This window comes from Schistocerca serialis, chromosome 2 (assembly GCF_023864345.2).
Source record: "Schistocerca serialis cubense isolate TAMUIC-IGC-003099 chromosome 2, iqSchSeri2.2, whole genome shotgun sequence".
In the NCBI taxonomy this organism is placed as follows: Eukaryota; Metazoa; Arthropoda; class Insecta; order Orthoptera; family Acrididae; genus Schistocerca; species Schistocerca serialis.
Genome location: NC_064639.1, coordinates 983,366,243 through 983,379,921, shown reverse-complemented (window position 1 = coordinate 983,379,921; position 13,679 = coordinate 983,366,243). Strand labels below are relative to the sequence as shown.

Here is a 13,679-nt window from a genome sequence, read left to right as displayed (position 1 = left end):
CATCGGGGATAGGCTACAACCCTGTCTCACTCCCTTCCCAACCATTGCTTCCCTTTCATACTCCTCGACTCTTATAACTGCCATCTGCTTTCTGTACACATTGTAAATAGCCTTTCGCTCCCTGTATTTTACCCCTGCCACCTTCAGAATTTAATAGAGAGTATTCCAATCAACATTGTCAAAAGCTTTCTCTAAGTCTACAAATGCTAGAAAGGTAGGTTTGCCTTTCCTTAATCTTTCTTCTAACAAGGGAACCTCCCCATCGCACCCCCCTCAGATTTAGTTATAAGTTGGCACAGTGGATAGGCCTTGTAAAACTGAACACAGATCAATCGAGAAAACAGGAAGAAGTTGTGTGGAACTATGAAAAAATAAGCAAAATATAAAAACTGGGTCGTCCATGCGTAAGATAGGCAACATTAAGGGCACTCTCAGGCGAGGAGTGCCGTGGTCCCGTGGTTAGCGTGAAGAGCTGCGGAATGATAGGTCCTTGGTTCAAATCTGCCCTCGACTGAAAATTTTGCTTTCTTTATTTTCGCAAAGTTATGATCTGTCCGTTCGTTCAATGACGTCTCTGTTCACTGTAATAAGTTTAGTGTCTGTGTTTTGCGACCGCACCGCAAAACCGTGTGATTAGTTGACGAAAGGACGTGCCTCTCCAATGGGAACCGAAAACATTTGATCGCAAGGTCATAGGTCAACCGATTCCTCCACAGGAAAACACGTCTGATATTTTGTATACGACACTGGTGACGGCATGTGCGTCACATGACAGGAATATGTTGTCGACCCACCTAACTAGTACACTTGGCGAATGGGTGAAAAGATTCTTCTACCTTGCCCGATTTAGGTTTTCTTGTTGGTGTAATAATCACTCCAAAAAAAGTGATGAAAACATAAGAGTTTTTCACATAAACTGAAAATAAAAAGTTAAAATTTTCAGCCGAGGGCAGATTTGAACCAACGACCTCTCGTTCCGCAGCTGTTCACGCTAACCACGGGACCACGGCGCTCCTCGTGTCACAACCCCTTAATGTTGCATATCTATGCATGGACGACCCAGTTTGTATATTTTGCTTGTTTTTTCATAGTTCCACACAACTTCTTCCTGTTTTCTCGATTGATCTGTGTTCAGTTTTTCAAGGCCTATCCACTGTGCGAACTTATAACTAAATCTGAGGGGGGTGCGATGGGGATGTTCCCTTGTAAGATATGTCGTACGGTCGGTATTGCCTCACGTGTTCCAACATTTCTACGGAATCCAAACTGATCTTCCCCGAGGTCGGCTTCTACCAGTTTTTCCATTCGTCTGTAAAGAATTCGCGTTAGTATTTTGCTGCTGTGACTTATTAAACTGATAGTTCGGTAATTTTCACATCTGTCAACACCTGCTTTCTTTGGGATTGGAATTATTATATTCTTCTCGAAGTCTGAGGATATTTCGCCTGTCTCATACATCTTGCTCACCAGACGATAGAGTTTTGTCAGGACTGGCTCTCCCAAGGCTGTCAGTAGTTCTAATGGAATGGTGTCTACTCTGGGGGCCTTGTTTCGACTCAGGTCTTTCAGTCCTCTGTCAAACTCTTCAAACGCAGTATCATATCTCCCATTTCATCTTCATCTACATCCTCTTCCATTTCCATAATATTGTCCTCAAGTACATCGCCCTTGTATAGACCCTCTGAAGGTATTAATATATAATTCTAACTTCGTTCTATACGGCTGCAGATCATCGATGGTGTCTGTTCTTTCGGACATGTCCGAAAGAACAGACACCATATCCATATAAGTATTTAAAAGAAGTGATCCATTGTCTATTAAAATCGTTCTGGTTGTTCATTCGCTTTTCCAACGTGACTTCTCCAGCTGCATCTAGACGCACTGCCAAGACAACAGACTCGCATTTGGTAGGGCGACTGTTCATATTTCTGTCTGGACATCCGGTTTTTTTCCCCTAAATCGCTTAAGGCAAACGCCACGGACATTTTCTTTAAAAAGCACACTGCCCATTTTCTCCTCCATGCATCCCCCACGTGAGCTCGAGTGCTCCTTCTCTACGAGACGTTAAATCCTAACCTGTCCTGCTTCCTTGTCCCACGCTAGCAGATTTGTTGAGGCACAGAGAGACGGTAGTAGTGAGTGTGGAGCGATCCCCTGAGCCGAGCGCGGCCCGTGCACCGCAGGCGACGCCGGGCCTGCTGTCGCCGCCGGGCGGCCCGCGGCGGCGCTCCAGCGTCATGTTCAGCGAGGTGGTGCTGCTGCACGGCGGCGCCGGCGCCGGCCCCGGGGGCGCAGCGGGCGCGGGCGGCGCCGCGCGCAACGTCTGCTCCAGCGAGAAGATGACGCAGACCGGCGACGGCAACGTCTGGACGCCCGCCGCGCCGCAGCCGCCGCCGCTGCGACAGGTGAGCCGCACGCCCCCCCGTCCACCGCACTCAGTTTATTCACGTTTGTCACAAAGCTCCGCCGCGAATACTCAACGCCTTCTTTCCAGCCCTGTTTGCGAGAACCGGAAACACTACTAAAGTACCCTGAAAAGCTAAAGAAATTGGTACACCTGCCTTATAGTGTATAGGGGTCCCACACACGCAGAAGTGAACAGCACATTGCAACGCATTAGATATTCTCAATAATGTTCGTGTCTGTAGAGATTGGTGGCCAGCGGAAGTGTTTAAACTCAGAAGAGTGTTGCCGGAGCCACTCTCTAGCAATTCTAGACGTGTGGGGTGTCGCATTGTCCTGCTGGAATTGCCCAAGTCCGCGGAATGCTCAGTGGACATGATTGGATGCATGTGAACAGACAGGATCCTTACGTACGTGCCACCTGTCAGAGTCGTATATAGACGTATCACTCCAACTGTACACGCCCCACGCCACTACAGAGCGTGCACCAGATTGAACAGTTCCCTGCTAAAATGCAGGGTCCGTGGATTCATGAGGTTGTCTCCAAACCCGTACACTTCCATCTGCTCGATACAATTAGAAATGTTGATGATGACGATGATGATGATGTTTCGTTTGTGGGGCGCTCAAATGAGCGGTCATCAGCGTCCGTACACTGCCCCAATCTAAACACAGTCCAATCTCGCAATAAATGATGATGGAATGATGAGGGAAACACGAACACCCAGTCCCTGGGACCACGTGATCCGGAGGTAGCAACGCTAGCCACTAGACCTCGAGATGTGGACAATTTGAAACGAGACTCACCCGACCAGGCAACATGTTTCCAGTCATCAACAGTCCAATGTCGGCGTTTACGGGCCCAGGCGAGGCGTAAAGTTTTGTGTCGTCCAGTCATCAAGAGTACACGAGTGGGCCTTCGCTTCTGAAAGACCATATCGATGATTTTTCGTTGAATGGTACGCACGCTAACACTTGCTGATGGCCCAGCTTTGAAACCTGCAACAATTTGCCGAAGGGCTGCACTTCTGTCATGTTGAACTACTCTCTTCACTCGTTGGCTTAAAATAGCTCTGAGCGCTATGGGACTTAACATCTGAGGTCATCAGTCCCCTACAACTTAGAACTACTTAAACCTAACTAACTTAAGGACATCACACATATCCATGCCCGAAGCAGGATTCGAACCTGCGACCGTAGCAGTCGCGCGGTTCCAGACTGAAGCGCCTAGAACCGCCCTGCCACACCGGCGGCTTCAATCGTTGTTAATCCTGTTCTTGTAGGATCTTTTCCGGTCGCAGCGCTGTCGGAGATTTGATGCTTTACCAGATTCCTGACATTCACGGTATACTCGTGAAATGGTCGTACGGGAAAATCCCCACTTCATCGCAACTTCGGAAATGCTGTGTCCCATCACTCGACTGTAACTCCACATTCAAACACACCTAAATCTTGATAGCCTGCCATTGTAGCAGCAGTAACCGATCTAACAACTGCGCCAGACACTTGTCTTATAGAGGCGTTGCCGACCACTGCGCCGTATTCTCCCTGTTAACATATCTCTGTATTTGAATACGCCAGCCTACACCAGTTTCTTTAGCGCTTCAATGTATTGTCGTTACAAATCCGATGTAATACCAGGATATTATTATTGAAAAGCAGTTACTCACAGATATCCAATGTGCACTCAAATTATCGTATGGCAGCGAAATTTGGTAGATACTCTAATCCGTTACTGCGGCCCCCATCTCTACTGGAAAAAAATTAGTTTTGATTTTGGTCACAGGGTGCAAATATGGCGCTGTGAATGCAGGAAAGACACATAGAATTGTGAGATAAAAATATAGTCTTCGTTGCGGAGGTCTTTATTATCATATTTCGATGACGCATTTCGCTTGTGGTGGGCATCTTCAGATTACAGAAACTTGTCCTTGAGCAAGCCATCCCTAAGAACGATTACACGATGAGAATACATCGCAAAATGCGACCAGAATAACAAAAACTTGAAAATCACCAATGCCTGTCTACTGGGTTCCTTCGTCATTGCCACCCATTTGACAGGCAATGAGATTTTTAAACTTTTTGATATCCTACACTAGTGGCCATTAAAATTGCTACACCAAGAAGAAATGCAAATGATAAACGAGTATTCATTGGACGGATATATTATACTAGAACTGACATGTGGTTACATTTTCACACAATTTGGGTGCATAGATCCTGAGAAATCAGTACCCAGAACAACCAAATCTGGCCGTAATAACGGCCTTGATACACCTGGGCATGGAGTCAAACAGAGCTTGGATGGCGTGTACAGGTACAGCTGCCCATGCAGCTTCAACACGATACCACAGTTCATCAAGAGTAGTGACTGGCATATTGTGACCAGTTCCTCTGTCACCATTGACCAGACTTTTCAATTGGTGAGAGATCTGGAGAATGTGCTGGCCAAGGCAGCAGTCGAACATTTTCTGTATCCAGAAAGGCCCGTACAGGACCTGCAACATGCAGTCGTGTATTATCTTGCTGAAATGTAGGGTTTCGCAGGGATCGAATGAAGGGTAGAGCCACGGTTCGTAACACATGTGAAATGTAACGTCCACTGTTCAAAGTGCCGTCAATGCGAACAAGAGGTGACCGAAACGGGTAACCAATAGCACCCCATGCCATCACGCCGGGTGATATGCCAGTACGGCGATGACGAATACACGCTTCCAATATTCGTTCACCGCGATGTCGCCAAACGCGGATGCGGCCATCATGATGCTGTAAACAGAACCTGGATTCATCCGAAAAAAAATGACTTTTTGCCATTCGTGCACCCAGGTTCGTCTTTGAGTACACCATCGCAGGCGCTCCTGTCTGTGATGCAGCGTCAAGGGTAACCGCAACCATGGTCTCCAAGCTGATGGTCCACGCTGCTGCAAACGTCGTCGAACTGTTCGTGCAGATGGTTGTTGTCTTGCAAACGTCCCCATCTGTTGACTCAGGGATCGAGACGTGGCTGCACGATCCGTTACAGCCATGCGGATAAGATGCCTGTCATCTCGTCTGCCAGTGATACGAGGCAGTTGGGATCCAGCACGGCGTTCCGTATTACCCTCCTGAACCCACCGATTCCACATTCTGCCTACAGCCATTGGATCTCGACCAACGCGAGCAGCAATGTCGCGATACCGCAAACCGCAGTCGCGATAGGCTACAGTCCGACCTTTATCAAAGTCGGAAACGTGATGGTACGCATTTCTCCTCACTACACAAGGCATCACAACAACTTTTCACCAGGCAATGCCGGTCAACTGCTGTTTGTGTATGAGAAATCGGTTGGAAACTTTCCTCATCTCAGCACATTGTAGGTGTCACCAACGGCGCCAACCTTGACTGAATGATCTGAAAAGCTAATAATTTGCATATCATAGCATCTTCTTCCTGCTGGTTAAATTTCGCTTCTGTAGCACGTCATCTTCGTGGTAGTGTAGCAATTTTAATGACCAGTAGTATAATTGCATTTTGCGATGTGTCTGCATCGTGTAATCACTTTTATGTATTGTGTGTGACGTCACAAGATTCTATAATCTGAAGATACCTACCACAGGCTAAAGGTGTGGTATCAGATATCGACACCGTTGGTAACAGAATTGTAAGTTTCCGTTAGACGCTGATAGCGGTCAGGCGGGATCAGGCAGACCCAATGGTGTGTGCCCATTGAGCCACAACTCCAGCGGCTCTGGACCACGAGTGCCCTCAGCCGCCATGGTACAGGACGGCCGGCGGCAGCCGCTCAGCCCACTTGCACTGGGAGCCTCATCGCTACGACACCGTTGTTTGTGCTTACTTTAGGGAGTATCTTCCTTGTTGACCTTGAGAGCTGGATTCTATTTCTTGCTGCATTCTTTGTAATGAACTTTCGTCCACATGTAGAAATACAGGTTAAGTAAATCTTCTGCTTGCTGTGTCAGCTTGTTCGTTAATCATTCGTGCTCGTGCCCAGCTTTGCCATGACGAAAGTTACTGGACCACTCTGTAGCCCACCTGTCCTTACCGTTGTGTACAAATTCCTACATAGCAAAACACGTAATTCAAATTTGAAAATAAAATTCTCTGCAACCAAGATTGCATTTTTTGCTAAAATCTTACACTGGTTGCTGAATCAGCCGCAACGGTGTAATGGAAGAAATTGAATAGATGTGTTTCGTATGCAATGAGTCATTAACAGGACGTGGGCAGAAAACAAGTGAGAAACTTTTTTTAAATAAAAATTCCGCCATTTTACTGCACTTTTGACTGAAACTTTATTTAAGCGCTATTATGTGATTGTTGCCCCAAACTATCCAAAGATTATCAACTGATAAAGGCATAATGTTGATTTTATTATGAACTGCCGGCTACACAATTTCCCCAATATGAGCACCTGATACATCAACGAGATGCTGCATCCGTAAAACGCGGTGATCAACAGTTACTCGCAGCAGTTCCGGTGGCATCTGAACAACGTGTTCCTGTGTACTGCCCACTGCCGTTCAGGTCATGTAGAGACCGAACGTGCCCCTGATAAAAACGTTTAAAAGCGTTCTTTCAAATAACCCCAGATCCAAAACCCACATGGAAGGGATCAGGTGATCTTGCAGGTCATGCACCTGGAAAACATTTGGAGATAACACGTTCGTGGAAAGTTGCATTAAACAGATCTTTCACTGCGCAATCGACACGAAGTGTTACCCTTCTTGCATGAAAAGAGTGGTTTCCACACAGACGCGCATATCCAGAGTGGTAATCACATGCTGTACAAGGTCTCTATAGTTTGGAGACGTCACGGCACATCTGAAAGGCACTCTGGGTATATTCTCTCCAAAGAACGGACCCAGAATAAATGTGTTTCTGAATCCACGCCGGCCGTGGTGACCGAGCGGTTCTAGGCCCTTCATTTCGGAACCGCGCAACTGCTACGGTCCAGGTTCGAATCCTGCCTCGGGCATGGATGTGTGTGATGTCCTTAGGTTACTTAGGTTTAAGTAGTTCTAAGTTCAAGGGGACTGGTGACCTCAGAAGTTAAGTCCCATAGTGCTCAGAGCCATCTGAACCATTTTCTAAATCCACGCGACACAGTCACATACGGCGAGTGCAATGGCCCTTTGTGCACAACAGGCCCCAAATTCGGCAGTTATGTGTACACACTGCACTCTTGAGTGAAGAACGTTCCTCGTCACTCCGTACTATATTGCCTGACGATATGTCATCAGCTTCGATCCTTGCGAGAAAATTCAGAACGTTGCTGCGCCCATCAGGTTTCAGTTGCTGCAGCATCTGGATCTTGTACGGGTACCAGTTTAAAGTAGACCGCAAAACAGACTGCTGACCATAGGACCGTTCTCGTGACACTGCTCGAGCACTAGCACTACAGTAGCACGTGCTGCATGGTCAGTAATAGCCACAGCAATCTCCTCAACAACTTTCACCGGGGTAGAACGCCCTCCTCTTCCAGGTGCTACACCTAGCTCACCCGTTTTCGAATTTCATTATCATCTTCTTTAACCCATGTAATGACATTGGGCCTCTCCTCAAACCATTCAGTGGGCGATATTCTCTCAATGCAGCACTGCAATTTCCGCCGTTCACATAAAATACTTTGACTAACAGCGCACGGTCTCTCTTCTCGACGGCCATACTGTTCATTCACTTTATGGCTTGTCAAATGAGAACTTAGATGTAGCACCGCCATAAAACAGTTTACAGCGCCAGATTTTCATCTAGTGGCAGCAATGGAATTTTTCTCAAGTGCAAATTGGCTTAGCATTAAAGCCTTAGTTTATCTACTACGTTTCGCTGCCATACAATAATTACAACCCACAATGAACCTTCACGTGTAGCTGCCCTTAAATACAACAACCCGATAAATGGAAATGAGCGTACGGCATAGTTGGCAGGGAGGCCCCTGTTCGAGGAAGTTCGGCCGCCAAGTGCAAGTCTTATTTCATTCGACTCACGACTTGCGCGCCGGCGATGAGTTGAAATGATGATGAGAACAACACAACACCCAGTTCCCAAGTGTAGAAAGTCTCCAACCCTCCGGGAATCGAACCCGGGCCCACTTGCATGGGAGGTGAGCACGTTACTACGCAGCTACTCAGGTGGACAACAACCTAGTAAATTTGATTACTCGTTTCGGCCATTGAAGCCTGTCTTCACAGCTACAAAAATGACAAATATACAGGAAGCCCCACACTACTAGGTAAATAAATATGTCAAGATGGACCAAATTATACTGGTCCGGAAAATATTTCATGCGTCTCAAAACAGAAAAAACAACTTACACCATCTACCCCAGACGTGCACGATGTAAATTGGGTTGCCTATCTTAAGGTGCATGAAACATTTTCCGGGCCAGTTTTAGTTTGCCCATCATTTGCAATCGTTTCAATACTCTCCGGCGATTAGCTGGAGCTAGCCCAAATAAATGCTCATCGTGATATGTTTTAAGCAGAACTCCTACAGCGATAGCACAGCCCTCGCCGCGTTGCCTGCTACTGCCGTGCAGCAGCGCTGCTCGATCGCTCCTGGAGTGCTGGTTATTCATCGTATCTTACTGTCACTGTTAACACATATCGATAAAACTACACTAACTGGGGACCACTCTATCGAATGGTCCTGCGAAATTCCGCTTTAAAAATCGTACTGTTTGTGACGAAAAACAGGCCGACGCTTTCCGTCGCATGAAAGACGTGACGAGCAGAATTTCCATGGGTTAACGCAAGCTCCACATTGCGAAAAAAAAATTGTAAACATCCGCCGAAACGTCGGAGAAAATGCGCCCGACGACTCTGAAGAGGGGCACCCGGTGCATGTACAAAATTACATTAACTGTTTAAGCCTGGATACGTTGTATACACATTTACGTAATTACTCTGCAAATCACACTAATTTTTTTCGCAAACCGTTCGTGATACCAGTTTCAGACTATTTCTTGACCGTTCCATTCTCGAACAGTACTTGGGAAAAATGGAAAACTTAATCTTACCGAGCAAACTCTAATTTCTCATACTTTATTACGATAGTCATTTCTCACCACGTAGGTGCAGCCAACAAAATATTTTCTAGCTCGGACGAGAATTTTGGCATCTGAAATTTCGAAAACCCCTTTGCTTTAATGATTGCCGGCCAATTCGCATATCATAACGTGAACCCTCTCCCCTACTTCGTGATAATACAAAACGAGCTGCCCTTTGAACGTATTCGATGTCCATAAATCTTATCCAAGAAGGCTTCCAGAAGAGGACGTTCAAGCATCGTGTAGGCATCTTCTAAATTTTTTACCAAAAAGTATATTTGGTTCGCCTTCCCCACAACATTTTCTGTGTGCCCCTCCGATCTTTAAATTTTTGTGATTTATTGTGCAGACCCAGTTTAACGGAATTTTTTGTAGTACTCTTGTAGGGGATCTCTCACCTGCTAATATTTATGGTCAACGTGGACATTTCGCACCATGGAAACGTCTTCTTTAAATCATTTTTGTATTCTAATAACGTTACTGGACGGTAAACGACAGCACCATCTGTAAACAATCTAAGAGAACTGCTCAACTTAAATCGTTTACTTAGACTGAGAACGCTCCCATAGGATACGCCAAGAGTCAGTTCAGTTTCACTAGATGACTTCCTGTCAGTCACTACAACACAATGATGTTTCTGACGGGAAATCACGTATCTAATCGCACAATTGAGACGATATTCCTAAGCATGCAATTTTATTGGAACTCGCTTGTGAGAAACTGTGCCAAAAGCCTTCCAAAAATCCGGAAATACGGAATCACCTTGAGATACCCTGTCGATAACACTCATTACTTCGTCACCGTTCATGTCTGTCTCGATGTTCAAATAATGAGAGGGAACACCCGAGCATCTCGCTGAATTGTACGTCGAAACTGGGGATGCGTGTGGGGAGGGAAGTAGGAGGTGTTAAGTACATAAAGTTACCGTTCACCAGTGAGTTACAGGATAACAAATTTTTGTATAAATTATCACTAATTAAAAACAATTGTTCATGAGAAAACGAAATTACTGATAAAATATAAAGTATTTTACCAATGCTTCTAAAATCTAAACTACAACATAAAAAATAAAAACATAACAAGATAAACAGCAAAAACGTATTTTCAGATTTCATGTGTTTATTCATACTGGATATTACCCTTTAGACTACTTGTGTTTTTAATTTTTTAATTTCTAGTTGATTAAAAACCGTCATAAATTTTTTTCAGACATTTCGCCTGTTTTTATGATAAACACTGACAAATTGTGACATTGGTTCTTCCGCTAAATCTGAATGAAAATCTGGGAGGCTCAGAATTTATTTATTTATTTATTTACTTTTTACTAGAGAAGTCTAATGAGATCGCGGAATTGTGTCATAAGGCAAATAAAACTCAACATATAAACAGAATACGTCGTTAGCATTTATGTTATTGCTTACAAATCTGGTGTAAAACTGTCAGTGAAGACCACTTTGTGTTAAGTCAAGGCACTGATGCTCCACATTTTACAATAACAGCCGAAATGTAATGCAAAGCAGCTCTGCAGCGCAACTCTGATAGTTGACTGCCTTACTCCAGATTGAAATGATCGCAGACAGATCTCGGTCACACATTTCAACGAGAGCTCCACCTGTTTTCCAATTGTGTTGTCTTCTGCTCGTTAGTCACTTTGTACAACACAGTTCCGCAATAGGTGCTCCGCTTTCAAAAATATTTGTAAAATCTGGTGTTGACGATGTCCGTGCTGCGTCAGCAGTTCCTGCTATGTGAGTCTCATTGACAGTTGTCGATTTTGTGCCAGAGCGTGTCTCACTTGTTCAGTGTTACTTGTTGCTGATCATCTTGATGATTAATCAAAATGTGATGCGTCATCAGCCCCGGACGTGTTTGAACAACTTTTGTCTGTACACTTGCACCTTCTCGGACATCTTCCACGATTTCAAAAATGTTTCAGATTAATGCGTTGCTCCATTGGTCTATGACGCAAGTATTCAGCCTCGCTACCCTCCACTGATTGTAGTTGATAATTCTGCTTCGTGTTAAATGTGTTTCGTGTTATGCAATGTTTCTGCAAGCATGCATCTTCATCACATGTTGTCATTTGAGTATTAGACCATTCACCAAGTCTGTTAGACGCACCTAGTATTTAACGCTATTACCCACTATGTGATTGTGTTTAATCTGCTGTATCACATGCCTATTTCAAGTACATTGCTGCGTTATGGGGATAGCAGATCTCACTTCGTATCTCTTTTGAGGTTCAATTTAGGTTTGTGTTGCGTGTAGAACGCAGCTTTCCGAGACATAAGAGTGGGCCAAAACCGCCCGCCTTATTAACCATTGTTGATGTGGTCCGACGGTAATCTGGGAATGCTCTACACATCCATCTAAGAAAATTAATGGATTGGTAACTATTTCAGTTTTTCAGGTACCCAACACAAAAGCACGAAAATCTGTACAGCAACATTAACACCTAACTAATTAAAATACAAGTAATACACAAAAAAATTAATCAAATTTTCAGATAAATGTTACACATGACTTTCCATTCGTTTGACAGAACTATGTCAATAAAATGCTGTCGCCATACAGAACCCGAAAAGAGTGACAACGAAAGATAAAAACGAAATGAAACGTACTACGGTTTTCTTGCATTGGCTAATTTTAAACACCGCCTCTTAGTTACTTTGTCACGATTCACTGTCTGTTCGTTTCAAACCGGTTACTAATGGTACGTCAAGTAGTCTCATACAAGAAAGAAATATACCCCCTGCATTTCCTAGTTTCCCTTGGCGTTTCACTCATTAGTGGAACATATCTTAAGGCTGTTAATCGTAGCTACTCAACTGATGCCACTTTACATGGAGGGATGGGACGGGAGGATGTTTCTTGTTTCATTTCCCATTAATGTTGACGTCGACCCTACTAGTTTCAGATGATGTTTTTGGTAATAGGTATTCAGCTTTTATTTTGCACATTTGTGATCGTTTTTATCCTAAGCATTATGATTCAAAATTTAATATTCTCTTTCTTTCATTTTATATATAGTTTTATATCAACATTGTTTGTATGCTATAAACATTGTTTACACGTACATTTTTACTTTCGTATGTTTACAAAAAAAAAATGAATGACTGTCAGCGAAACTTTCGACCCGCCATACAAATTCCAAGACTGCGGGTTTACATTTGTAAAGCCAAATAAATACTTAAGATGCTGACTGCAATTGCTCTTTCTAAATTGAATGTTCAACTCTGTGACCCTCAATTGCTTTTAACAGAGGATGGTTATGCAGTGGCGTCTGGAACTGTACCAACAAAATCTCAATGAATTATCGCACAAGAACACGCAGTCATCCACGTGACGCAGTTAGAGATTTGATGCAATATTGGTCGGAAGTAGCAAGATGTTAAACACCCATAATAAACCATTACTGGCAGATAGTGCAAGATCACCATAATGAGACTAAGCTCAATTGTGAACATGCAACTTTCGGAAAGGATAACTGGTCAGATGTTGACTTGAGCTATAACATTATAATATTCGTATCTGCAGTCATATTTCTGAAGGACCCTTGACACTTCTGTGAAGAATAACCTTTACCATTTGTTTTGTAATTTGTGACCTGACAACCTCAGGGTCATTGCGAATGGACCCACAACTCAGCAGGAAATGGACTGTATGTTTGTAAAGAAATAATTCAGCCCATTGATTTATCTCATTGAATAGAAAATCATGGGGAAGCTAAATGAAGACGATATGAACGATATTTGAACCACATTACATTCCAAATAGAAGTTTTCTTCCTGTGTCATCTCGATCAGTTAAGTCTGATATTAGAAAACAAAACGAAAAGAGAATGTTTGAAACCTACAATTATAAAATTATGCTTTTAGCGGTGATTGTATTTACATAAAAAACCACACAGGAGCTTCAGCTTCTTAGTAATATCTAATAAATAACGCTTTCAAATATGTGACCGAAAATGTAAAATTATTTTAAATAAACCAGGTCATAGGCGACTAAATGTCTGTAGAAAATCTGAACATCAGTAGTTATTAAATGCTGATTCTGACGCACTCAGCTTTTTTGCCAGATTTTCCACCGTCCTGTCCTCCTTTAAGTGCCAGCCCCACTTAGCAGCGCTACATTTCCGATGGGAAACGCCGTAGATAGTAGACTTAGCCGAGTGGTACTACTTAAATATGCAATATGGCGATAATAGCACACAAATGGTCCTAAGTACATT

The 13,679-nt window shown here is 43.9% G+C and overlaps 1 protein-coding gene across 1 annotated transcript in view; it reads left to right on the top strand.

Annotated features, from left to right (window-relative positions):
• Nucleotides 1–13,679, top strand: part of LOC126456574 (voltage-dependent T-type calcium channel subunit alpha-1G) — a 795,987-nt gene that overhangs the window by 357,514 nt on the left and 424,794 nt on the right. The window contains exon 11 of the mRNA XM_050092321.1: nt 2,104–2,363. Coding sequence (XP_049948278.1) covers nt 2,104–2,363 — 260 coding nt within the window. The remainder of the gene's footprint in view (nt 1–2,103; nt 2,364–13,679) is intronic.